Genomic DNA, 15,400 nt, shown 5'->3' with positions numbered 1-15,400 from the left:
GGTGGGCGGGGCTTGAAGAAACTTTTCTCAGTTATGATTCAGTATTCAGGATGTTTCTACTCCCATCCCTCCCACCACTACCTTTTGAGGGCGTAGGACCCATAAAATAGCAAGAGCCTTTTGTCTGGTGCTCCTTCAGCTGTGAGATGATCCTCTCCTACATCTCATACCAGTTTGCACTGATACATCTAACCCTCACCCACTGCTGTTTCAAGTGGGAAAATAGAACATTGCTAGAGCTGGGGTCCTTTACTGCTTGAACTATTGAGGTAAGTGAACAAAGGTTTGTTACTTTTAGTTTGGTTTGTTATTTTAATTGACCAACTCAAAAACTGGCGTTTCTCTCTCAGACAGATTGGAGCAGCAAGCAGGGTAAGTGAAGCTCAATGCCTTTTGGGAAGGCACACTTTGGGATGTGCTCAGTAAATCAGTGGGACATTTCTGGAGTGATGGGGGAGAGGGTACCATTAGCCAGAGGGTATCATTAGCCAGAAGTCTGAGAGCCCCCTGGGGCAGCCAGGCCAATGTGCTTTGGACAGGGCTAGCAGACCACACAGGGTGCTCTAGGAGAGTGCTATTTTATTTTTATAGGTTTTTCAGTTCTGAGGGGGGAGCAAAGTTTCTTCTCTTTAGACCTCGATTCACTGGCTGAGACACCTCCTGGGTCAATCAAATTAGAGATTCACCAGAGGGACTCTGAGAAAGCTAGGGAAGCAATTTGTGGCTACTGCTTATGGTCCACCAGTGATGGGATCTAAAGTTGTGGGAGACCCTGCATGACCCAGTAGCAAAAGAAATCTTAGAAACCTGGTAGTTTGCCTCCATATTAAAGGGATTAATCTTGTTAAACTTGGTGAAGGAGAAGGTCACACACACTGTTGGGCCTGTCACTACAAAACACCTTCTTTAGAGAGTCTTGACAGCAGTCATATTGGCTGAGGAGGTGGAAGAAAAGTGGGGGATAAAAAAAGCAAGCATCTGAGACTCTCTCCTTCCTCATCTGGATACTATTTTGGCTCTGACAGGATGACCAATCTGTGATGAGTTCTATACCACTGAAAAACATGTTTGGATCACCACTGCAGAAGTGACCGTGTCCCTCTGTGCTGCGCTGGTGGTCCCAGGGTCTACACTGATAGAGTGAGGAGAGTGAGATTCTTAACCAGACTCAGATTTCTTGATTCATTCATGCCACCCTTGCTAGATAGGTATCAAGCTCAAGTAAGCCTCCTCATAAGGTCAGGTCATTTGGCACTAGACAATTTAGATACTAACTGCCAAACTGTTGGACATGGAATAGCACCTACTGCCAAGGTAGCAGTGACTGACCAACAGTAAAAGCAATGTGAAAATGGTAATCAATAACCTGCTCCTGGACAATCTAGACCTAGATCTCTATAAGAGATCTATGGGTGAATATCCAATAACGAGGTGTCAAAGAGGTAGGCTGATGGGCTCACTACCAAGGAACTCATGGCCTGGTAGTGGGCCAACGGATGCCTGAAAGGAAGCTGAATTGGGGTCCACGCGGGGATGACCCCTATGACTAATACAAGTGCTATTGCTCAGGTCTTTCCATTGAATTTTGACATGAGACTGAGAGCCCACCAACCTTTTTCAAGAACACTCTGCTTTCAAAAATGAACAAGACTATGAGTTAGACCAAGTCCCTTTGTCCTCAGTAGGAACATGAGGACCTATGCTAAGGTCAGAATTTAATGGGGAGGTAGGAAAGAACTGCATTTCTTGGGTTTTTTGGATACTGCGGCTATGTGACTGTGATCTCAACTCCTGACACCAGCATGATGGAGAAACACATTATGTTCACTGGGTAAGGGTGAGGGATCTGGGTAAGGGTCCTGGGTCATTGGGTCTGAGGCCATTACCAATGGGGATCCTTATCCAGATCCAACGATGGGTGTTTCCCTTTAGATCACTATAAATTTCCATTGTTATGGCCCCATTAATATACGTTATCATTACTATAAATGAATTGTCAATGTGAATCCCTGCTTTGTATTAACTCCTAACAGGAATTGCTGCAGTTAGGGCCATTTTAGTTGGCATGTGTTAGACTGTGAACCTATCCAATTACCAGTGCCTAGTGCTTTTTTCTCCCCAAATACCTACCTGGGGAAGAAAAATGACTGCTTCATGGAGTGAAAGTTTTCCATGAGACTATTTAACTATTCAATAACTCAGTCAACTTGTGCCCACAGCTTTAGATGCACAGAGACTCATTTGACATACACAGCTCAGTGTCATAGTGTAGCCTTACACCTATGGTATCTGACATTGTGACTGTGATACAGGCTATTGTCTGAAGTTGAGGGAACTTGGTATGCAGCAGTTGATATAACGAAAGCCATTTTCAGCCTCCCTCTATTGTGGATGATCATGATCAGTATACCTTGTTGCGGGTTGGTCTGCCATACACCACAACCATACTCCCACAAGGCTACCAAAATTCTCCAAATATGTCATCAACACAAAAGTGATGATATGGAAACATCCCACTCTCAGAGGGTGCAACAGACTTCTACTCTATTGATGACATAGTCTTAGGGCCCAACATGGGTACTATTAAACAAAGACTGGATGCCTCACAGACCCACATACAGCAACTCAGTGGGGTCATTATTATAGAAAAGGTAGTAATCTGGCACCCTAATAAAATTCCTGAGCATGATCTGTAAGGGTCATGATATCTCATTCCAGAGAAGTGTGCCAAGCGTTGGTCCTCTGTACTTCCACAAATGAAATGAAGACCTAGCAACTGGTGGGACAATTAAGCAACTTACACTGTCACATTCCCCATGTATGGTCCGTGATGGCACCTACCTATGGAGTAACTAGAAAGGCCTCTTCCTTTCAGTGGGGTCACGACCAAGAGGATGACGTGGAGATCCTCAGACAGGCCACCAGCTGCCCTTCCCCACCCACCCCCCGCCATTTGCTCTTTGAGTTACAGAACTCAGCAACATTTCTGTTTACCAGTTGGAGGCTGTGGCAGAAGACCGCTGACACAGGGGACTTGAGGCACCCCTTTGGGCTTTCAAACCCATATCTCTAGGAGTCAGCTGAAAGGTAAACACCCTTTAAGAGACATTTACTGACCTGTTATAGGGTCTTGGTAGATGCTGAGTGGCTGACCTACGACCAAGGGATCAGAAATACCAACCAAAGGGTACGAATAATTTTGCCTTTGTTCTCTAGTTATCTTAGGGTGTTCACACTCTAAGTCAAGGTATAAGATTTCTATAAAATACATGTTCATGAACTAAAGAAAAATAATCTTCTGATAAGTTTAATTTAAAATAAAGTTATCTATAATTATTATACTTACTATTGAGTCTTTCTCCTTTAGAAGGTCTTTGTTTCTTTACTTCCAGTTGAGTTTCTGACATTGAGTCTCCATGCTCAAGCACAGGATTTTCATCTGGTACTTTACGATGAGCTACACAAAGAGAGGCATTTAGTCCAATAAAAGGAAAAACAGATACACTGTTTGATCCTATACTTTCAAGTTACTGACAAGTGTACCTCAGCATTTTCTCACATTTTCAAAAGTTATATGTAAATTACTATAACGCTGGATTGATATGAAAATGGTGAGAAGAGTTTTAATGGATGTGTACTGAAACTGTCTCATCATTTCATTAATATTCATAGGTTTCAAATATGTTCCAGTTTGGTCTCCAGTTTTCTTAACACTTTAGGTTAAAACACAGTCATAAACCAAACCACAAAAAGGTATATGCACAAGATTATTCATTACAGCATATCTGCAATTGTAAAATACTCAGAACCACTTACATGTGGAAATGTAGGAGACTGGTTCCATAAACCAAGGTATATACTATAAACTATGGTAATATCAACTATGCTGTACAGTATGGTCCAAACAACTGTACATACAACTGTAAAAGGAATGAAAAAGATCCCATAAACTAACATGGCGGAATGTCTAGTATATAATGTTAAATGAAATAAAAAACTGATAGAATAGTATATTATCTTTTAGGAAAGAACAAAAAGAAAACAAAAAAAATAGAGAGATAGTTACCTTTACAAAATGAAACATAAGAAAGATAAACCAGAAAACAAAATAGTTTGTTACCAAAGACACTGAAGACCATGCTCACTGAATTACTACTGTTAGTGCTAAGTCTGTCCCTGGCATTGATAATACAGCCTATAATGCAGTGATTTTTTGAGACTCATTTTTAATGAAAAAGAATGTAAAGCTCTCAAGATTGCTTTGCCAGGGCTTCCCTGATGGCGCAGTGGTTCAGAGTCCACCTGCCGATGCAGGGGACACGGGTTTGTGCCCCGGTCCGGGAAGATCCCACATGCCACGGAGCAGCTGGGCCCGTGAGCCATGGCTGCTGGGCCTGCGCGTCCGGAGCCTGTGCTCCGCAATGGGAGAGGCCACAACAGTGAGAGGCCGGTGTACCGCAAAAAAAAAAAAAAAAAGATTGCTTTGCCAGTGACTTGAGGAGACCAGTTAGACTGGGGTACTTCTCCTCTATCATTAAGGAGGTTATTTGTTGCTTCCATGACCTGACTACTGTAAATAGTGTTGCAATGAACATTGGCATGCATGTGTCTTTTTGAATTACCATTTTTCTCTGGGTATATGCTCAGTAGTGGGATTGCTGGGTCATATGGTAGTTCTATTTTTAGTTTTTTGAGAAACATCCATACTGTTCTCCATAGTGGCTGGATCAATTTACATTTCCACCAACAGTGCAAGAGGGTTCCCTTTTCTCCACCCCCTCTCCAGCATTTACTGTTTGCAGATTTTCTGATGATGCCCATTCTAACCGGTGTGAGGTGATACCTCATTGTAGTTTTGATTTGAATTTCTCTAATAATTAGTGATGTTGAGCATCTTTTCATGTGCCTCTTGGCCATCTGTATGTCTTCTTTGGAGAAAAGTCTATCGACAGACAGAAGAATGGATAAAGAAGACATGGTACATATATACAATGGAATATTACTCAGCCATAAAAGGGAACAAAATTGGGTCATTTGTAGAGATGTGGATGGACCTAGAGACTGTCATGCAGAGTGAAGTAAGTCAGAAAGAGAAAAACAAATACCGTATATTAAGGCATATATGTGGAATCTAGAAAAACGGTACAGATGAACCTGTTTGCAAGGCAGAAATAGAGTCACAGATGCAGAGAACAAATGTATGGACACCAAGGGGGGAAATGGGGGGTGGGCTGAATTGGGAGATTGGGACTGACATATATACACTAATATGTATAAAATAGATAACTAATGAGAACCTGCTGTATAGCACAGGGAACTCTACTTCACTTCGCTGTACAGTAGAAACTAACACAACATTGTAAAACAACTATACCCCAGTAAAAAAAAGGAGGTAATTTGTGAAACTTGGTAAAGAGATGTGTCACAACAGACTCCCTCTTTCAGAGTGCTTTGACAGCGGCCACTCTGCCCAAGGAAGTGGGGAGGGCAATGATGTGAACACTTGATTCCCTCTCCTTCCCCAGCTCCTTTCTCAGGTTTGGCCCACTTATGATGAGTTTCCTGACACTGAAAAAAGGTGTTTTAACCACCCGTATAACCATCTGGAAGGTGCCTGATAAGCCACCCTGATGGTCCTTTGGTTCAACAACGAGCAGCAAGAACAGGAGACAATGAGACTGGTAACCAGACTCAGATTTCCAGTGTCATTTGTGCCATATGTGCTGTTTTCCTAGTTCAATTAAACCTCCTTATAAGGTGATGTCAATTGGTTTACAAGACAATCCAGATCTTCACTGACAAATTTCAGGGAAAGGAAGAACCAGCAACAGATAGATATCATCTGGCCAGTGAAGAAAGTGACCTAAAAATGGTAATCAGGAACCCATTTATGGATGACCTGTTTAAGTGGTTTCCCAAGGAAATCTCTGGGTCTAGTTACTCAACAACGGGAACTCACAGAGAACACTGATGGACTCTCCACCAAGGAATTCACAGGTGACCCAACACACAGACACTCTAGAGTCCAAATGATGATGACACCTATGACTAACACTAGTGCTCTTCCCTCTGCATTTCCCAGTGAATCTTGAGATGAACCTGAGACACAACCCCCCTGCCATTACTTTTATCCAACCTCTCCGTTTTCTATATAAATAAGAATTAAGGTTAGGCTAAGATTCTTATCTCCCCAGTTGTGATATGAGGATATGTGCTAAGGTTCAATGGAGAGATAGGTGTGAATTGCATATCTGGGCCTTTTGGACACTGATGCACATATGACTAAGATCTCTATAACCACGGACACTACGATGAGGAGAAAACAGATAATGCTCACTGGTTTTTGGTCTGAGCTCACCAAATGGGATCTTTATCCAAATCCAACTATAGGCATGTCCCTACACACCACTAAAAATCTCCATTGTTATGGCTTCCATAACTGAATGTATTACTGGTTTAGATGTATTTTCTATGTGCATCTCACCCCTAAGGCCTGATAGGAACTACTGCATTTTAGGGCCATTTTAGGGGGGCATGTGGAAAACCAGTGCCTAGCACCTTTACCAACCAAAAACAACTCATTGCCCTTATTGCTGAACTTAATGAAACAAAAGTTCTCCATGAGGTTATTTCTCCATTCATAAGCCCTTTCGCTCTGTGTGTAAGGCCTTGGGTGCCTAGAGACTCAATTGATTACCGCTGGCTCAATGCCATAGTACAGCTCCAGACACTGGCATCACATGGTCCTGTGACCTTCACAGAAGTTTACTGCTCAAGGTGAGTCACGTAAGTATGCAGCAACTGATATCACAAGTGCCCTTTTTAACATTCCTGTTCTCACAAATGGCCAGGATCAGTTTACCTTATGTGCAATGGGTTACAACATACCTTTAATGTCCTTCCACAAGCCCATGACCTAGAAAAAGCCCTGCTCCAAGATCGAGTACTAAAACTTCCACTATATTGATGACATCCTCCACTGGAACCAGATAAGAGTACTACCCAACAGAGACTGGATTCTATGATGACCCACATGTGACAGCACAGCTGGGTCATTAATGTAAACAAGGTATAAAGATCTAATACGCAACTGAAATCCCTGGGGGCAAAGTGGAAAGGGGTACACTGTCACTCCAAGCTCCAAGGAAACTAAGTTTTCCTTCTCCATCCCCCACCAAGATACAAAGGAGGCCAAGCTTTTTTCAAGCACTCCAAAGAGCCAAGCTTATTTCTATCTCTACCACAACAAACACAAAGGACACTCAGTGTAGGTGTGTGTATGAATATCTGTATATATATGTGCATATATATGTATACATATGTATATACAGGAGTTCAACTCCAGGCCAAAATCCTGCTTGATTTTGCAGGTCCAACCACAGACAATTACAAGGTCTCTACCTGAAAGTTCTCATGGGGGAATGCTTCTCACCCCACACCAAATTTGATGCATACCCAGTGAACTTTAGACACTGGAGGTAGTTGCAGTGGAGGACTAAGGCCCATCCATCCATACCATGCTCTTATGCGTTCTGGATTCCTATACAGGTGCCTCCATCAGAGGCCGCCTTGTGAAAGGGGGAGGGGTCAGCTGATACACTGCACTTTTCAGGTGCCTCTGTGTAGACCACTTCACTGGGGGAACCTAAAGATACTTTCCTCAGTTACTACACAGTATTCAAGACTTTACACTCCTAGCCATCCTACATCAATATCCACAAGGTTCCTGAGGTCATAAAAGGGCAAGAGCCTTTCATTTGGGGCTCCTTCAGATATGAGATAATCTTCCGCCAACCCGTACTCCCATCCGCACTGACATCTGACCCTTGCCTGGTTTGGTTCCATGGGGAAAATGAAACACTGGTGGAGCTGGGGCCCTTTCCTGTTTAGACTCTTGCTTATACTATTATAGGAAGTACATAAAATCTTAATTGTTACTTTCAGTTTGGCTTGCTATCTTAATTGACCAAGTCAAAACAGGCAGCTTTCTCTGACAGATTGGCATAGAGAACAAAGTAGTCAATAAAGTAAAAAATTCCTTTCTGGAAGGAGCACTTTGAGAGGTGCTAGTGAGACTCTTTCAGGGCATACTGCTGGATCATTTGCAAGAGTCAAAGGGTCCCACAGGGCACATCAGCAGCCAGGCTAATGTGCCTCCAGAAGTGCTAGTGGACACCACGGGGCTCTCCAGGAGAGTACCATCATAACTTTACTCTCATTCTTCCAAGCCCTGGTGGAAATTACTGCACTGAAGGCCATGTTAGAGGAGCATAAGAGGATTGTGAACCTACCCGATTACCAGCACCTAGTACCTCTATCTCCCAAAAATCTGCCTGGGAAAGAAAAAGGAAAAACTGCCCTCTTTACTGAGTTTAACGCAGAAAAAGGCTCCTTGAGACTATATCCCTATTCAATAATTCACTTGACTTGTGTACCTGATCTTGAGTTCACAGATACTCAATTGATTTTGGCTGTTCAACCAACAGGACAACCTTGGCATCAGTGATATCTGACAGTGTGACTGTCGTAGTAACTTGTCCAGAGTGTGGGAACTTGTTATTCAGCAATGGATATCACAAACGCCCTTTTCAGTATCCCTCTGAATGGGAATGATTCCAGTCAGTTCATCTTTAAGTGGAATGGGTACAGTTCACCATTCATATCCTTCCACAAGTCTATCTGAATTTCCTATCTGTCATCAATGTATCAACGCCTGGAAAATCTCCAGATTTTCCAGAGGAGGGACTAGCCCTCTACTTTACTGATAATGTCATCCTATTGAGTCCAGAGAAGGGAGCTGGACAACAGCCCAACAAGGGCTGGACACCCTGCTGACACACAAGTGGCAACTTGCTGGGCCACTTTTACAGAAAACGTACAAGTACGCAAGTGAAATTCCTGGGCTTGACCTGGGTATGGAGTCTCATTGTTTCATTCCATGGGAAAAGACTGGCTTTGATCCTCTCTGCTCCAGCAATTAAAAAGGAGGCCCAGGGACTGATGGAACTCTTCATCTACTTGCATTCTTAATGCCATCCATCTAAAGGGTTACAAGAAAGGTCATTTCCTTTCAGTGGGGCCACAGCAAGGAGGATGACCTGCAAGCCCTCCAACAAGCCACCTAGGCTACCCTTCCTTTTGGCCCCTCTGATCCATTTTGCCATTTGAGTTACAGCTCTCAGCAACTATCTATTCACCAACTGGAGCTTAAGGCAGAAGAACACTGCCACAGGTCAGAGGCACCTGTTGGGGTTTTTAATTCATCATCTCTAGGAACAGCTCGCTGAAAGGTACACACCCTTTAAGAGACAATTATTAGTCCATTATTGGGCTTCAGGGGATACTGAACACATGACCCACGACTGTGAAACAGTCTCAAGACAACAAATTCTGACCAAAAGTTATCAACAGTTTTGCTTTTGTTCTCTAATTATCTTAGGGCATTCATACTTTACGTCAGTGAAAAATTTCTATAAGAACATGCCCAAATAGGATTCCTGGAGTGGAGATGTCCATGCTTGCTCCGCTGCCCCCACTGCCCCCACAGCTTAAGAGTGTACACCATCATTTGAGGATGGCTCAGGAGCATGACAAGCGGGGACCCCCTGTGGTGGCTTATTACTGTCATTTGTATGCAATGCAAACAGGAATGAATGTTGATAGTAAAACTCCTGAATGTCGTACGTTTTCACCAAAGCTAATGGATCAGTTAGATGCTCTTATGAAACAGTTGGGTGATAATGAAGCTGTTACTCAAGAAATAGTTGGCTCTGCCCATTTGGAGAATTATGCTTTGAAAATGTTTTTGTATGTAGATAATGAAGATCATGCTGGGCGATTTCACAAAAACATGATCAAGTTCTTCTACACTGAAAGTCTTTTAATAGATGTCAAAATAGTGGTTGGAGAACTCACTGATGAAAACGTGAAACACAGAAAGTATGCAAGGTGGAAAGCAACATATATTCATATTCATAATTTTTTAAAGAATGGAGAGACTCCTCAAGCAGGGCCTGGTGGGATTGAAGAAGATAATGATGTTGGAGAAAATGAAAATTCTGGAGCAACCTCTCTGCCCACTCAGCCCCTCAGCCGTCATCTTCAACTTATGACCCAAGCAACATGACATCAAGCAGCTTTACGGGAATACAAATTCCTCCCGGTGCCCGCATTCCTGCTAATACCCCAGAAGAAGCTCCTCACAGCACAGGTGTAACAAGTAACACTATCCAGCCTACTCCACAGACTATTCCGGCCATTGATCCTGCACTTTTCAGTACAGTTTCCCAGGGAGATACCCAACTAACATCAGAGGACTTTGCTAGACCTCAGAAATACTGCAAATAACGCTGGCAGAGCTTTGCAGTATGAAGATGTCAGCAGTGCAGAATCTACAGAAGACCCTCAAGTTACTGACCACAGGCAGAGAATGAAGCCTTTGTAGAACAGATCCATGCATTTTTGGCTTAAAGAACTAACAGTCCATTACTCTATCTTCAGCCTATCAGAAGCACAGTTTTAAGGAAGATTTCAGTTCCACTGACTATAACAATAAAGTCTGTGTCTGTGTATCAGATTCCTGTTGAAGCTTTCATCAACAGCCTCGACCAATTTTCATTGTCCATTTAGTGGATCCAGTAATCTCTGGGTATACACAGGGCTGATGCGAGCAAGATCCTAAAAATGTCCACTGAACCCTGCTTGTTCAAAAAATGAAAACACCCTTCTATGAAATATACTGGGAATCAGCTTTGTATCTTAATTTAAATAAATTAAGGAATTTTTAAATCCATAATTTGGACAAACAGACCATATTACTTTGCTATAAAATTCTAATTTAACTTTTAATAAAGATTGCAAGAATATTCTAGATTAGAGGTCACATTCTGTTTTCCTTAGGACTTATGAAACAGATATGAACGTCCTAAATTGTCAGATGAATCTGAAAGAGATTATGTTTAAGTTTCAATTTATATTCATATTAATTATAGCTACATTAAAAGTTAAAATGTTCATGGGAAGAAATACAACAAGGTAAACAGGTAGAATCAGTTTTAGATGTAAGAATAATGTTGGTTTCCCAATTGTTTTCCCTTATCCATTGGCGTTTAAGGTGAATTGGTATTTGCTTCATAGGCAGTTTGACTGCATGTATCAGAGAATGAAAACAAGACATTTGCAGTAATGCCTGGAAACTTGGTGCTTTGAGTTAAGGTTCTCCTCTGCTACTATGGAATGGATTCCATAGAGTGTATAGCTATGAATGATGCAGATTTTAAGAACATAGATTCTCAGTTGATAAGTTAATAAGTTTTGTGAGGAATTATGGACTTACTATGTCACCTGCATTTGTGCTGTGTAAAAAATAAATACAAGGATTCTTTTAAGTAGTTCAAAAAAAATATGCCCAAATACATATTCACGAACCAAAGAAAAAGGATCTTCTGATGAGTACAATTTAAAATAATTTAAAGTCATCTATAATTATTAAACTTACTAATGAGACTTTCATCTCTAGAAGATTTTTGTTTCTCTGCATGCATTTCTGTTTCTGACTTTGAGTCTTGATGCTTAAACATAAGATTTTCATCTGACACATGATCATGAGCTACAAAAAGAGATACATTTAGTGCATTAAACTGAAAAACAGGTCTATTGTGAAATCCCTATATATCAAATTTATACACATGTTTAGCAGTATTTTCTTTCATTTTTATAAACATAAAATATAAGTAAATTACCATAATGCTAGCCCTGACATAAAAATTGTGAGGAAAATTTTAATGTGTGTAAGACTCACTGTTTCATAAATATTTGTTGGCATCAAATACATTTTATATTAGTCCCTACTTGTTTTAGATTATTATAACTTAGGTTAATATATACTCATAGACCAAATAATGAAAATGTATATGTAAAGGTTATTCATTACACCATATTTTTAATTGCAAAATACTCAAAAGCACCTAAATGTACTAGCATGTGAGATTGGTTGAAAAACAAGGTACATACTATAAATTAGGGTAACACAAATTATGGTGTATGATGTGGTACAAGGAGTTACACATAAAGCTATAAAAAGATACTTATAAACCAACTTGGAGGGACTGTTAGGAGATAGGTTAATTGTAGAAAAAATGAAAAGAGAAGGTATCAAGTATGCTATCTTTTAGGAAAGAAAAGAGTGGGAAATGGAAAGAAAATATAAGATACTTACCTTTAGAAAAGGAAATACAGGAAAGATAAACCAGAAAACAATGTAGTTGGTCACCTAAATTTGCATGCAGAATAGGACACAAGGACTACTGTTAAATCTAAACATGTCCCGGGCACTGATGACATCCTTGATGCAGCAAATGTTTCTCATATTTAATGAGAAAGTAGGTAGAGCCCTCAGGATTGCTTTGCCCAGTGACCCAAAGAAACCAAAGAGATTTGGATAGTTTGATTCCACCACAAAGAAAGTAATCTTGTTAAAATTATTTAAGGACAGAAGCACCTTTTCTGGTGTGTTACGGCAGAACCCCCTCTTTCAGAACATCTTTCATGACCACTTTGCCCAAGGAGGATGAAGAAGGAGGTGGGAGAAATGTCATGTACACCTGAGACCTTCTCCTTCCTTTACTAGCTATTATTTGTTCTTGGACTGGTTTGGTCCAATCATGGTGAGTTCTCTGACACTGGAAAACTTTTTTGGTCTACTCTTACGGCCACCTATAAGGGGCTCTGCAAGCCACCTGACAGTTCCTTGATTTGACAATGAGAAGTAAGAAAAGTAAATGATGAGATTGTTTACCAGACTCAGATTTAAGTTCATTCTTGCCACTCTCACTGGTCATCTGTCTCAATTAAACCTCCTTATAAGGTGATGTCACTTGGTTCACGGCACAATCCATGTGTGAAATGAAAAATTTCCAAGCAAAGAAAAAGCAGCTACTGGCAAGACACTAACTTTTCACTAGTAGTCAGAGTGATGTAAAAATGGTAATTGGGTACTTACTCCTGGATCATTGGGTTAAGGTCTTTCCCAAAGACATCTATGGGTCCTGTTACCCAACAATGGGTCTCAAGGAGGAGACTGATAGACTCTCCTTCAGATACTTGTGACTAGATAATGGCCACTGGGGGCACAACAGAGTCCACATACTGACAACTCCTATGACTAATATAAATAATATTCCTTCCAACCCTCCCAGTGAATCTTGACCTGAAATCTCTCTACTTTTATCCAAACCTCTTAACTTTAAAAATAAACAAGACTATGAGTTAGGCCAAGGTCCCTATGTCCTCACTGGGAACATGAGGACGTTTGCCAAGGTCACAGTTCAATGGGGAGGTGAGGAAGAATTTCATTCCCTGGTCCTTTTGTACCAAGATGAGGGAAAACTATATATATATATATATGTGTGTGTGTGTGTGTGTGTATTTATATAGTCTAAGTGGGCGTCCTTAACACCCCATCCTTATCCCCAAGCCATGATCATAAATACTACAACTGAGGCCATTTCAGTGGCTCTGGTAGTCTGTTAGGTAGTCTGAACCTAACAGTCTATCAGTACCTAGTCCCTTTGACTACCAAAGCAACTCCCTAGAGGATGAAAAGAGACAGCTTCCTCATTACTGAGCTTAATGGAGCAAAAATTCTCCGTAAGACTATTTCTCTATTCAGTAGCCCCATCTGGCCTGTGGATTAGGCCTCAGGTGTATGGAGATTCAATTGATTATTAGAGGCTCAATGCAGTCACGCAGCTTGAGCACTACTAGTGTTACCTGAAATTATGACAGCCATGAAGGCTGTGGCCCAAGCTGAGGCAAGTACAAAGCAACTGACATTACAAATGTCTCTTTCAGCATCCCTGTCCACAGGGATGATCAGGATCAGTCTGCCATACGTGTCATGGGTTGCAACGTACCTTTAATGTCCTTCCATAAGGCCATGACCTGGAAAAAGTCCCACTCCCACATGGAGCCCTAGCCTCCCCCTATATTAACAATAACCTCCACTAGGCCTAGGCAAGGGAATTACCCAACAAACACAGAAAGCATGTGGACTTACATGTGAGTTAAGTCTGGGCCATTAATACAGAAAAAGTACCAGGACCTGGTACCCAAGTGAAATCTCTGGGAGTAAACTGAGAAGAGGCAGTATGTGTCATTCCATAGGAGACAACTGCCAAGCTTTAGTTCCTCTAAGCCCCCACAAACACAAAGGAGGCCCAAAGATTGGTGGAACTTTTCAGCTACTAGTACTTTGACATTCACCATGTGGTCATCTTGATGGCATTTGTCTATTAGGATACCATTTTTGGTCTCTACCTTTGAGACCAAAACAGGATGTCCTAGAGGCCCTCCAACAGGTTTCTGACTGTCCATCCCCTTGGCTCCTCCGATACACATTTGTGTTTGAGTTACAGATCTCAGCAACCTCTCAGTTTGCTGATTAGAGCCTATGGCAGAAGGACACTGCCAGAGGCCAGCGGTGCCCATTAGGCTTTTGGTATCATAGTCACCTGGAGTCAGATGAAAGGTACAAACCCTTTAAGCGACTACTATTGGCCTGTTATAAGGCCTTGGTGAATAATTAGTATATGACCCATGGCCATGAAATAGTCTTATGACTAGAAATACCAACCAAAAGTTATGAATATTTTGGCCTTTATTCTCTAGTTATCTTGGGGTATTCACACTTTAAGTCTAAGTGTAAAACTGCTATAAAATATATGCTTAAATACTGATTCATGAACCAAAGAAAAATATCTTCTGATCACTTTAATTTAAAATAATTTAGGGAGTGACATCAGCAAAACGGCAGGGTAAGAGATCGCAGTCCCGAAGCCCATGGAAACACTGATTTAACAATTCGTGGATGAAATACATTTATGAGAGCTTCAGAGTCCACTCAAGAAGTTCCAGCATGCTGGTGGAACATAACATCCTAGATAGCTGCATTAAAAAGGGTAAGAAGAACAGTTTTGCTTTACCTATGTCACCCCTCCACCAAGTCAGCACAGCTCAACACAGAGAGAGATTCCCCCACCCACAATTTTTCCCATGGGAGAAAGAGAGAGGGAAGTGAGCATAAGGCTCTCAAAGCCTTTCAGGGTGCTGCCTGAGAGGCCCACTTCTATCTCACCTTAATTAGAACACTGAAGGAATCAACATAGCTGGATTGTCTGTGGGCAGCTAGAAAAAAGACCTCAAATAAAAAACCTAACTTTACACCTCAAGGAACTAGAAAGAGAAAAACTAAACTCAAAGTTATCAGAAGGAAGGAAATAATAAAGGTTAGAGCAGGAATAAATGAAACAGAAAACAGAAAATTTTTCAAAATTTTAGCCCATTCATGAATGGGCTAATCCCACTCATGAGGGCTCCACCCTCATGACCTAAGCACCTCCCC

At 41.4% G+C, this 15,400-nt stretch overlaps 1 protein-coding gene and 1 pseudogene across 36 annotated transcripts in view; one reads left to right on the top strand and one right to left on the bottom strand.

Annotated features, from left to right (window-relative positions):
- Nucleotides 1–15,400, bottom strand: part of CCDC7 (coiled-coil domain containing 7) — a 293,096-nt gene that overhangs the window by 125,731 nt on the left and 151,965 nt on the right. For 33 of the 36 annotated variants that reach the window (XR_007475369.1, XR_007475372.1, XR_007475373.1 and 30 more), the window contains 2 exons: nt 11,498–11,608; nt 3,347–3,457 (listed from right to left, as the gene is read on the bottom strand). Coding sequence is in view for 27 of the 36 variants with exons in the window: in XM_049705547.1 (XP_049561504.1) it covers nt 3,347–3,457; nt 11,498–11,608 (222 nt within the window). In the remaining 9 variants the exon portion in view is untranslated. The remainder of the gene's footprint in view (nt 1–3,346; nt 3,458–11,497; nt 11,609–15,400) is intronic. The other 3 variants (XM_049705531.1, XM_049705539.1, XM_049705543.1) reach the window with 1 other exon arrangement.
- Nucleotides 9,152–10,870, top strand: LOC101283927 (vacuolar protein sorting-associated protein VTA1 homolog; annotated as a pseudogene).

The sequence above is a fragment of the Orcinus orca genome, chromosome 2 (assembly GCF_937001465.1).
Source record: "Orcinus orca chromosome 2, mOrcOrc1.1, whole genome shotgun sequence".
NCBI classification, from domain to species: domain Eukaryota; kingdom Metazoa; phylum Chordata; class Mammalia; order Artiodactyla; family Delphinidae; genus Orcinus; species Orcinus orca.
Note: the sequence above shows the minus strand (reverse complement) of the source record. Positions and strands in the feature narration are given on the sequence as shown.